This window comes from Bidens hawaiensis, unplaced genomic scaffold (assembly GCF_021521415.1).
Source record: "Bidens hawaiensis isolate Kalapana, Puna unplaced genomic scaffold, B.hawaiensis_p1.1 tig00011963_1, whole genome shotgun sequence".
Classification (NCBI taxonomy): domain Eukaryota; kingdom Viridiplantae; phylum Streptophyta; class Magnoliopsida; order Asterales; family Asteraceae; genus Bidens; species Bidens hawaiensis.
The window spans coordinates 159,543-172,238 of NW_027491961.1; the positions used below are offsets into that span (position 1 = coordinate 159,543).

Here is a 12,696-nt window from a genome sequence, read left to right on the forward strand (position 1 = left end):
CGACCTACTCTACGTGCAGAATATTGGGATCACCTTTAAGTTAGTGATGAAAACTGGGTCCTTAAATCACAAGATTTTTATTGTTTTTAAACGAGTGCAGAAGGCCCTTCGTAAATTCGACACCTCCTTTGCGGCAATGTGTCTTTCTTCTTTGCACACATGATTATTTCGTATAATATGTTGCATGATTGGTAATATTACTATTCTTTTATATGTTGTCTTTACAGATGGCTGATGGGTTAGGCTTGAAGTGCCAACATTGCGATTTTGTGCGGTTTGAAGGTGTTTTTGATTGCTTCTTTTACTGCCTGGAATGTGCACATCAACGCGGGCTACAAACTGATGGAATTAGGGTCATTGATGATGATGACACCCCCAGACCCCACTCATGTGGGTGCGTTTTGCACCGGGTAATTATATAAATACATGCAGCAGTGTTGTCACAGAGCTGAAGGTACTGCTTGATCACCTGGTGCAATAGCCATCAACGTCAACTTTCACATTTTTGCACTACTTTTTTATTTAATTTTATTATTGTTTTGAACCAAAGCTTGTTTAGAACCAAGTAATTTGTATCTTGTTATGTTTACAACCAAATTTGAGTATAGTAAGTCAGTCAACATCAATCAACTTGCATAACTTAGCATAATGCAAGTTAACTTACAACACTGCAACTACCCAAAAATATAATAAAGCCTTAACAAGGGGGTTGTGAAACTCACTTGACAAAGCCATAGGCACAAGATAAGAATAACACCTAAGCGAGTGAACCGGGTGAGTTCGGTTCAACGAGCGATCCTACAAATGTAAACCATTTCTAGGTTCAAAACTAGGCACAAAGGAAATATGAAATGAGCAAGAAAAATAAACGAACGTTCATCATTTGGAATTTTAGAGAAGGGTTTGGAAAAAAAATATATATTTCTTTATAGTTAGTTTTAGATTTGGTCGAGATAGTTATACGTCATTTGTTTTTAGTTTTTGTTAAAAGGTTTAGTTACGATAGTTGTTAGTCACATTATTACGGTTTGACTCGTCTCAAGAAAAGTGAAGCAGGCCTAAAATAATTTAGGCGAGTGATTCGGTTATGGTCAGATTCAAATTTGACAAAATATCAAATTCAACATGTTAGTTTTATGGTTTTAGAGTTACAAAGGTGAAAGAAATATGTTATGTATGTTAAAATATTAAAAAGTTCCAAACTTGACCAAAACTGCAACATAAGTGAAACGGGTTTAATTTTTACGAACTAACACCATTGTCAAATTATTTTTGACATGGAATCATATTCTAACGATGGTATCGCACAATAAATTTGAACATACCAGAGGAAAGGCCAAGAAAATAATAAGGAAAAGACTTGAGCTTTCACAATTAACTTTTGAAAGTCAAACTAGCAAGAAGATGCAATTAGAGAGAATCTTTCTTGTGAATTATGTTGGGGCAAAGATGAATGCAAGAAATGTCTCACTATTTATAGTAGAATTCCTTCAAGATGTTTCAATTGGATTAATTGGGTAAAAAGTGATTAAGAGGTTTGAATAGCTTCGAATTAGTTAAGTATTCATAAAACATGGAGTTGTAACATAGAAATATTGGTCAAAAGAGTTTATTATAATGATAAATTTAATATATAAATTAATAATAATTAGATATATGAATTATGTAAAAATTTTTAAAACGAGTCGGATTTCGGGTTTGAAAAATTAACGAATGCTGCAAGCCGGTTGAGGGGCGGCGAGCGGTGTAGGGGTGGCGGCAGGTAGCCAGCATTGAGAATCTGAGAAGAATAACGATGGTTTATGAGGTTAGAAAGAGATTAGAATAGGTAAAAAGAGATTGGGCCAGATCTGCACCAAGAAGAGTCCGCATAAATATTTTTTTAATGAATCTTCTGCGAGAAAAAAAACACTATGCAGAAGCTCATATCTGTGCGTGGTCTGCGTGTCGCAGATAGAAGAGCTCCTACATAGCTTTTTTTTCATAAAACAAGCGCCTCCTAAATAACCTAATTAATAGAATATTCTGCGGCATTTTGCTTTTCTTTATTAATCCCTTTAACTGAAAAGTTATTAAATTTCAAAAGGAAAAAAATATACCCAAAACAATCAACATTTGATCCATAAGTTGAAATGCCATATGGATTTAAAGGCAACTTACTCTAAAAAAGTTTGATACCTTTTTTTATGCTTAATTTTGACATAAATTTTCTCTTATTTCTGGCAATTCAATGCTACCTTATTAACAACAGTAATAAATTTCGATTTCTATAACTAATGTAAGTAAAAGGGTATCGAAAGGTGTTTATATTATTTTTATTATTATTACTACAACAACTACTATTATTATCAGTGGTAACTAAACATGTGACTTAGTTATGTAAAGAATAAATTGTGCCACGTGGAACGAGGTTGAGGTGCAATCCACCCTAATTGATTTTTGTGTTCCATTAATATTAATCCCCACAAATTTTTAGTATGTAACCTTTATGTTCCAAGTTTAAATAAGTGACATTTTCAATATCATATGATGCAATCCGAAATATGGTAATGAATTAAATCGATATCGATCGATTTTCTACCATGTCCCTTCTCCAACATAAGTTTAAAGCAACCTGTTTTAATAAATGATATTATAATTAACAAACAATAAACCCGAGAATAAGGGATTATACCCCTCAGAAGAAATTCTCTAGGGATTTTAAACCGAGGTCGGCCGTAAGCCAATCTGCGACCATCCAAACATACTGAAGACTGTTGTCGTTCTAAAAATAAAAATAAGACACAATTACACAGTACGTCCTTAACATTTACTTAGCAAGATTAGGTACTGAGGTTTAAAATCACATGTACGGGTATTCAACTTTAAATTCGTAACAAATTTAAGTATTGATCGTAACTTCCGTTAAATGTTAACACAAAATGGAGGGCAACTTCGTCATTATGCCAAAAATAGAATATATAGACATATTTTTGACTAATATATTACGTGTTAAATAAAAAAAGGTTACGTTGAAGGCTTAAAATAATAGAATATTATGAAAACAAGTATATATCGTCATGTTAATGTCTTTTTCAACAATCAAATCTGGGTAATCAAGTTGATAATTGATCTCTTTTAAAAACAATTATGAAGCAAAAAAGTATTAAAAAGTATATTGATAACTAATCATGTTTTGAAAACTTTAATTTTCTTCAAGTTCAAGAAGTATCTTATAAGTTTTCAATTAGAAAGATATTATTTAAATAACTATTAACTAACTTTATAAATAAAGATATTTTTAAGATCATTTCATTCTAGTGCTTGATAATAAAAATACAAGAGAACTTCTGTTTTGATCTACGTGATTTTTTAAAATTATCAATTGTGTTCCAATAATTTATTTTAGGCTTTTATGGTACAATATTTTCATATGACTATCAATTTTAGTTTAACTCATTAAAGTCATCCACCAACCGTTAGTTAATAAACCTTTAAGGGGCTTTATTGTATTTTCCCATACTTTCATGTGAATTTTTGTTTTTTCTACTAAATATAAGTTTTATATTTTTTTGTTATTTTTTAATATTATGGTTTCTTATATTATATCTATACACTATTTATTTTTAAAAAAACGTATTTTTTTTGAAACTGGCACTTGCTTTATTCTTCAACAGTAAAAAGAAAGTATATTTATCTTATATTGTTTATTTTCAATTAACGGAGGGTTTTGAAAACAAGTTTATAAATTTTAATTTTTGGTTTGTATTTCTTTTTTCCGAATGCCTAAATTTTTGTACTATATAGGGTTTGAATATATTATTTCACACATTAATCACCTTAGCATCCACCAAAGTGGGAATGGTTTCTTGGTTTATATTTAGTAACGGTTAATTAACTTAATTTCATTTGGTTTTTATGAAGATAGCTTATCTTTCATTTACACTTAACTAAATGTCATTGCTAATTTCAAAGGTTTTTCTATATGCGATCTACTCTATCATAGTTAGCAAAAACTAAATTAAATTAAGTTGATATACCACTACTAAATACAAACCAAGAATTGAAATTAATAAATTGGTTTTCAAACACCCTCTTTCAATTAAAAAGTAAAAATGTTTTAACTAATGGTCGGTGGATGTCGTTAGTAGGTTAGACTAAAATTGATATTTAATTGAAAGTATTGTACCATAAAAGCTTAAAATAAACTATTGAATTAAAATTGATAATTTTAAAAAACCACATGCACCAAAACCAAAGATCTCTATAAAAGTATAGAATTAGAAAACGAAAAATGAAAGCCAGGATGTGAATATTTAGTTTATTACCGTGCATGATGTTTAATTTTAAGAATATTTATTCTATGTGGCCATCAATTTTCTGTTAAAAGTATGTAATTAAAGGGTCTAAAATTTGGTGTATATATATTCTATTTTTTTTTTAACTGTCCTCTATTTTCTGTTAACATTTAATGAAAGTTACAGCCAATACCTAAAGTTGTTATAAATTTAGAAGTCGAACACCACACATTAATCTTTTCACTTTATTAAAAGTAAACTTAGGGACTAACAACTAATCACTTTCAAGACTAGAACTATAAGGCTGAGGGGTGTGGAGCGCTAGAAAGGGCGCAAGAGGGCAGCCGCTCGCGTCCCGGGGCGCGAGCACCACACCACCGAGGCGCGAGAGGGGCGCGAGCGCGGAAAAAAAGGCAGGCGCAAGGGGGTTCGCGGGACCTGTGTGGCGTTAGGGCTTGGGGAATGGTGAAAAAGAGCCGTTGGAGACCTTTTATTGAGCCGTTGGCTCTTTAATTTTAAAAAAAAAAAAATTTTCTACTCCTATATATTACCCATTTTATACAACACTAACACAACTTCAAAAAAACCCAAACTTACCCATTTCTTTATACAACACTTCCTATATATTACCCATTTCTTTCAAACTTTTTTAAAAAAACCTTTACAAAATCCTATATAATACCCCTAAATCAACCCATTTTTACCATATCAAACACAACTTCAATCTCCAAACAACCCATCGTCAAATAACGACCTTAATGTTATCGATCAGTCACATTTGATCAACGACCTTATCGACGGGGTTGAACCACCTCAATCTTTTCTTGCAAATGAAGAACTCTTCAAGTACGGGTACTATCTGGTCGATGGTATTTACAACGAATGGGCTGTGTTAGTTCAAGCTTTTACAGATCCAGTCGCCGACAAACGGAAGTATTTTACGAAGAAGCAAGAGTCTGCTAGAAAAGATATTGAAAGAGCTTTTGGAGCTATAAAAAAACAATATTATGTTCTGGCGAACCCGATACGTTATTGGACTCGGGAGAGGATAATGGACGTCGTCTACACGTGTCTTATCCTACACAACATGACGTTAGAAGACGAGGGCATAGCTATATGCCAAAACTACCAAGGTGACATTCCGCCACAACCGTACACAATCAGTGATCAACAAAAACTTCATAACATAGCAAATATCAAGAGCCGTGAGATACACGGGGATCTTCGACATGAGTTGGTTGAACATTTGTGGGCGAGGCGACCAGATGATCTTGTATTAGATTAGTTTTATTATTAAATATTATTGTTTGTTTAATTTTTAGTATGTTTTTTTTTATTATGAATTTTCAAAAAAAAGTGTGTTTTTTTAAATAATTTTTGAGTTTTTTTAATAATACGTTTTTTTAATACATTTATAAAAAAATAAAAAAAAAAACCGCTCGCGCCCCCTCTCGCGCCCCTCCACACCATGTCCCGGGGCGCGAGCACCACTACCAACACCCATCTTATCAAGTTTCTCTCTCTGCCACACGTCACAATATTATTGGCTGGCGCCCCCACTCGCGCCCCCTCTCGCCCTCTCGCCCCTCAGCCTAAGCAAAGAAGTATCTATCTCCATTATTATTAATAAAATAATAATAATAATTATTATTATCTACAATGGAGTTGCTCTCTGTGTCAACCACCTCCTCCTGCTACCCTTCATCCAATTATCTCCGGCGGCTTCTTCCGGTTCAATATTTTGACCTCCGGCGTGCACCGCAATCCGTCAAATGCTCATTTCAGTCGTCCCCTCAAACTCAAACCCTAAGTTGGAATATTTCTGCTTCTTCACCGCAGACGCCGGCGACGGCGATGAGAGGCGCGGAGTCGGACGCGATGGGGCTGCTGTTGCGAGAACGGATAGTGTTCTTAGGGACCCAGATTGATGACTTCGTTGCGGATGCGATTATTAGTCAGCTGCTTTTGTTGGATGCTCAGGATCCTACTAAAGATATCAGGCTTTTTATTAATTCCACCGGTGGCTCTCTCAGGTACTCTTTTAACATCAATTTACATGCAAAATTGAGTTCAGATTATATCAATTTATAGTGTAATTTGGGTATAGCTTAGTTAAACTGATTTTTGATTATCTGATTGTTGGTCAAATAACCAGTCTAGGGTTAGCTGCAACATAACTGATATCCGGTTAGGCCTGTAAACTAGCCAAGTTTGGCAGGAAGTTCGTTTATGTATTCTTGGTTATTTTTTATTGAAAATAAAAAAATAAATCATTATGAGGTATTAGACTTGATCGTTTATGTTTATTCAATTATGTTTGTTTACGTTTGTGAACTATTTAGTTAGGTTTTAAACAAACTAACATGAACGTGCCCATTTTCTTATTGAGCGAACATGAACAAAAAAATTGTTTGATTATATGTTCATGTTCGTTAAAGTTGAATGAACGAATATGAAGATGCCACCGTTTGTGTTTGTTTACCGGCGTTATATCCGGTGACATCTAAGATGAAAATCAAATTTACTATAATATAATATCCCTTGTTTGCTTCTTTCCTTTTCACAAACAGTATATAAGAACGTCTTTTTTGGTCATTTTATCTATTAATTCTGTCAATTATAAACAGCATGCAAAATTGGGTCCAGATTTGTCTTATAAGGGGTGTTTGGCATTTGGCAATTGGCATTGATTAATGAGTTTTCAAGGGTAGACAATATCTGTTTATAGTGTTTGGTTAAATTTGAACGGATTTTGATTGTTCGATTGTATGTCAAATAATCAGTTTAGGAGTAGCTGCAAGAAAACTGATTTTTAGGCTTGTAAAAGAACCGGACGAGCACGTTCGTTTAACTTTAAACGAACAAACGGTTGAACAAGAACAACTAAACGAACTTGTTTTATTTTTTCGTGTTCATTCATTAAGAAAATGAACGTGTTTGTGTTCATTTATGTCCGTTTATTAACTATTAACAAACGATTTGTGAACATAAACAATCGAAAATAACTGATCATGGATGAAAGAACGTAACTGAGCAAAAACCAATTAAAAGTACAGGTTAATAACGATGTGTTGGGCCTAAAAGGTTACTAAAACTAACTAAATTGTAATGGGCCTAAAAGTTCAAAAGAATATATTAACGAACGAACATAAACAAACAAAAAGTTATGAACATTAACAAGTGCAAATGAACGGACATAAACGCATTTAAATGAATGAACATAAACGAACATTCGCGAACAAGACATGTGTTCATGGTTGTTAGTTTAACTAAATGAACAAAAACTTTTGTTCATCATTGTTTGTTTATTACATAAACCTATTTTCTGGCCGTTTATGATGAACTGAACATATAATTAAATGATCAAACAGCTCTTCAATGGCTATTTATGATGTTCTAAAGCTAGTGAGAGCTGATGTTTCAACAATTGCACTCGGTATATCAGCATCAACCGCTTCCATAATTTTAGGTGGTGGAACGAAAGGCAAACGTCTTGCAATGCCTAATACAAGAATCATGATCCACCAACCGCTCGGTGGTGCAAGCGGGCAAGCAATAGATGTTGAAATTCAAGCACGGGAAATGATGCATAATAAGGAAAACGTGACGAGAATCATAGCAGAATCCACTGGGAGGACTTATGAACAAGTTCAAAAGGATATTGATAGGGATAGATATATGTCTCCTATTGAAGCGGTTGAATATGGGCTTATTGATGGTGTTATAGATCAAGATACTATTATCCCACTTGAGCCTGTACCAGAACGCGTTAAACCTACGCTTAGTTATGATGCGATTAGCAAAGATCCGGAGAAGTTTTTGAATCCTGATATACCTGATGATGAAATTTACTAGGTGGGAGGTGGCTAGTGGATGAAGGTAGTCTTATAGTTTATCTTTCTTTGCTTGTTTAATGGTGACTATAAATTTGTTACTTTTGAGAATAGTTGCTTCATTTTTCTTTGTTAGAACTATTGTATTCTTAAGTTAAATAATGACATTTAGACTATTTTCACATTGTACAAATTTGTTATTTAGAAAAAGGCAAAATCCTTTTTAGAAAACTAACCGAACCGCACCATACCAATACATTGCTAACCAGGATCTGGTAAAACGCAGCCAACACTGGGCATGTGTCCTTTAGGGTTGTACATGAGCCAAGCCCAGGCAATGACTAGGCTTGAGCTCGGCCCGTTTAACTTGCGAGAACTCGAACTCGTTTGGTTTCAAGGGATCTTTCTAACCTCGAGATTGACTTGTGTGTAGGTTGTTAAGCTCGAACTCGGGTTGGACTCGGCTCGTTCATTGTTTATTAATTAGTTTGTATGCATTTATAACTATTTTTAATTTTTTAATTATAATTTTTATACATCACATAATATATATTATTATGTTATTTTACAAAGATATATATATATTATATATTTAATAAAAATTATATAATTAATTGGCTTACGAGCCAGATCGAGCTCGATAAGCGAAGCTCAGGATGGGACTCATTTATAAAATACACTTATTTGCTCGTTTAAGCTAGTTCGAGCTTTTAGCAAGCCGATCTTGAATAGCTCACTAGCGACTCGGCTCATTTACATTGTGCCCTTCAGAAGAGTTAAAAGGTATCATTTACATTGTGCCATTCAAAAGAGTTAAAAGGTAGAAAATCAGTTAAAACTGGATTCAAACCCGAGACCTTTGTTGGAGGAATTCAAGCACTTGTTACAACCATGAAAAGGCAAAATCTTCGAAAAATTGTCACAAAGGCAAAATCTTGAATGATTGTTACAAGTATAGCCAATGTTTCTTTCTTTTATAACTCAAAAGAACCAAAGATGGTCTACATTAACACATGCCGAAAGGGCGGGCATTTGCCATTCTTCGGTCACAAACCCTTTACGTTTGAGTTATGACCTTTTGAAGTTGACCCCTTTTCTAAACCATGAACTGGTTCAATCCGATCCACATTAAAACCCATCACCAGTAATCCAAACACGAGCAAGATCCATCTTCAAAATGATGAAACCGAAGCTTATCACGAACAATAATCTTTCGTCTAGTCACAGCCGAAATAAACTTAATTGCCACGTGGCAATCTTCACACACCCGAAGGTTCTTCACGATCCTTATAACCGACCCCTCTCTTGTTTTCAAGAGCCCAAACGCCAGTGCAAGCTTCTCACTATGATATCTAAGTGCATGCACTCTTTCTTCATCTTCTACCTCATGCATAACCGACTCAAATGCTGGTGTATAACCTACTTCCCGGCATCTCTCCATTAACTCGTCTAAATACTTGTAAATTGTATCGGTTTCAGGGTGTGACACATCAGCCATACTAAACATATACGTCTTGTTATCAACTTCTATGGTCGAATATCCAACTTGTTTCTTTAAACCCTTCTCAATCATCACATTTCTAACCATTTCAACTCGGTCCATCTGGCCCGCCATTGCATATACATTTGATATTAACACAAAATGGCCCGGATGATTAGGTTCAATAGCGAAAAGATTCTCAGCTGCTATAACACCAAGAGTTACATTTTTATGCATCTTGCAAGCTCCAAGCATTGCGGTCCATACAGCTGCATTAGGTTTGATATTATTCATATTTTGAATATGTTGATACACTTCGTTTAACAGCCCTGCGCGTCCCAGCATATCAACCATGGACACATGGTGCTCGATTCTAGGGGCGATTTGGTAATTTTGTATCATGCTAGCATAAGCAAGCTGGCCTTCAGACACTAGTCCAGCATGAGCACAAGCTGATAAAACAGCAATAAATGTTATGGAATTCGGAGGCGGCCCATGTTGTTTCATAAGATGGAAGATCTTCATTGCTTCATTACCATAACCATGCATGCCATAAGCGGATATCATGGCTGTCCAAGTAATAACATTTTGTTGATTTAATGAATCAAACACTTCTCTTGCTTTTATCACATCTCCACATCTGCCATACATGATAATCAACGAAGTCCCAATCGTAGTATTCACACGTAAACCGTTAGCATTAATATACTCATGAATCCACCGACCCAAACCGAGATCACCCAACTGAGAACACACAGACAACACACTCACCACCGTCACCAAATCAAATCCGATACCCGCCTCACGCATACAATTAAACAACCCGATAGCTTCCTCAGCAAGCCCATTCTGCTCATACCCAGAAATCATCGCGTTCCACGCAACTAAACTTCTCTCAGGCATTTCATCGAACACCTGGCGGGCAACCCCCAGCTCATTACATTTCACGTAAAAACTAACTAAAGCAGCTTGAACAAATAAATCCAACCCATACCCACAAACAATCACATGACAATGAACAGTTTTACCAATCCGAAGAGCTGACAAATTAGCACAAGCTTTAATAGCAGCTGTAAATGTGTGATTTGAACACTCTGTTTTGCAAGCTAACATGTGTTTGTAGAATATGATTGAGTGGTGATATAAACTGTGGTTGGTTGCGGTTTTGATAAGGGAACTGAAGAGGAATGAGTCAGGGTTTGGGATGGAGTGTAGGATTTGGTGGGTGTATTGGATTGATTGTGTGGTGCAGGTGGATGTGATGAGTTTGGTAATAAGTGGGAGTGAGGTGGTTTTGCCGGAGATGATGATTTGGGCGTGGAGTTGTTGCAGGGGTTTGATACGGCGGCCGGCGAGGAGGAGAAGGCGGTAGAGAGATAACCGGCGGTGGTGATGGTGATGAATCATTTGCATCATATTCAAATATGAAATGCTATTTATTATATAGAGAGATAATAAATATGAAATGATGATTTGGGCGTGGAGTTGTTGCAGGGGTTTGATACGGCGGCCGGCGAGGAGGAGAAGGCGGTAGAGAGATAACCGGCGGTGGTGATGGTGATGAATCATTTGCATCATATTCAAATATGAAATGCTATTTATTATATAGTTTATGGATCTTTGAAATTTTTCACATGGGAGACCCGTTATATAATTACGTCATCTCGTCTTATTTAAATTTTAATGTCATACGGCCGCCCATATTGGTTAGAAGGATCGCTTGATCAATATTTGAACGATCATTCTGATCATAAGTGGTCAAATTTTGAAAATTTTTAGTTTAAGTGGTTGTCTTATCTTTATTCAGATAAACGTTTGAGACAGTTTAGAATAAGATGCTAGATAATATGTATATAGATGCCCCCTTCCAAAATAGCATTTTATAAATTAGATTATATGGTCTAATTTCTGGTCCCGTGAGTAAAGCTCCATCTTAGTGTCATTCGCATTTTGATGGAATGATAATGTGGTTAAGGTGTAGAATTAAAGATCAAGGGTTCAGTCCTTGAAAAACATGTAGCATTTAGCTTTTAAAAGATTAAAAAGAAAAAGAAAAAAGCCTCTAGTATTAGTGATTTCATCTTCCTTCTAGAGAATGTTTATGTATAATAAGAATGTAAAATCATAGTGTGTATGTGTAGAGATGTATTAGTGAAGTGATCTATGGAGATTAAAAGAGACAACACTAAGGCCATGCGTTACGAAAAAGTGATCCAACGCGAGCCACAATCATGGTGACAAAGTGGGTGTGACACACCACCAAACACCAACCTAACCTCCTAAAGGAGAGCGCGAGGACAAGGGCATGGTCACTTGAGCAGGCGCGAGGTGGTTTTTTTTTTCTAATTATTAGTTAATTATTGAACAAATCATTTATCTCCACCTCACCCTACAAGTGGCCACAACCACATTTCATATTTCACCCCACCATATCACATCCAACTTTGTGTGAAATATGAAAGTCTCACTGTCTACGTATCACCTAAGTGAATCATATGCGGCCATTTCACATTTCACCTCAAAGCTCAAATCTTTTCCTCCTATATTAAATCGAATCCCTTCAAGAGTCAATTTCCAACTTCTACAATCTGTTCGAACATCACATCTCTATCAAAATCAGGATCATAAACCTCATCATCTCAAGCAAAACTCTGAAGTTTAGATCTTAGGACGTTCGATTGCAGCCTCATGATCATTCTGTATTTGCGTATGCAGAAGAGCATGATTGCTTCGGAAGATAGAGAACACCACATTGATGAACAAATCCAATACATGTCCAATCTACCTTCATACACAACAAAAACTGCATAGAGGCTTCTATTTGAACCCGTAAGCAATTAGTGATCAGATGGAAACCCCTATATAGTTTTCGTCAAATTAAATAAACTACAGCCAGCTGAGTTTAGGGAGCGTAAACAAACAAGGCAATTCGTAAGCTACTAGTTATCAAATCGCTAAAAGCTCAAACTCATAATAAACGAGCCCCTACAAGCCCAAGCTTTACATATCGGCCTTGACTAGATTCAGGAAACTAAATAATCTTACACAAGCTTATTGTTTATATAATTTTTGTGTAATATAATAGATTTATATCTACATAGTAATT

At 35.2% G+C, this 12,696-nt stretch overlaps 1 protein-coding gene and 1 pseudogene across 1 annotated transcript; one reads left to right on the top strand and one right to left on the bottom strand.

The window, feature by feature from the left end:
- The first annotated feature begins 5,936 nt into the window (after positions 1–5,936).
- On the top strand, positions 5,937–8,200 carry LOC143539629 (ATP-dependent Clp protease proteolytic subunit 4, chloroplastic-like). Its single transcript, XM_077032895.1, has 2 exons — positions 5,937–6,310; positions 7,649–8,200. Exons 1-2 carry the CDS (start codon positions 5,937–5,939, stop codon positions 8,130–8,132), a joined length of 858 nt encoding a protein of 285 aa, XP_076889010.1. The 3' UTR covers positions 8,133–8,200.
- A 1,012-nt stretch (positions 8,201–9,212) lies between these two features.
- LOC143539630 (pentatricopeptide repeat-containing protein At2g33760 pseudogene) lies at positions 9,213–11,030 on the bottom strand (annotated as a pseudogene).
- Positions 11,031–12,696: the final 1,666 nt, after the last annotated feature.

Bases quoted from the DNA above. Each gene is read 5' to 3' on its own strand.
- LOC143539629 (XM_077032895.1), top strand. From the start codon at position 5,937: ATGGAGTTGCTCTCTGTGTCAACCACCTCCTCCTGCTACCCTTCATCC. The intron at 6,311-7,648 runs GTACTCTTTTAA...ATGATCAAACAG, and splicing joins TCCACCGGTGGCTCTCTCAG to CTCTTCAATGGCTATTTATG.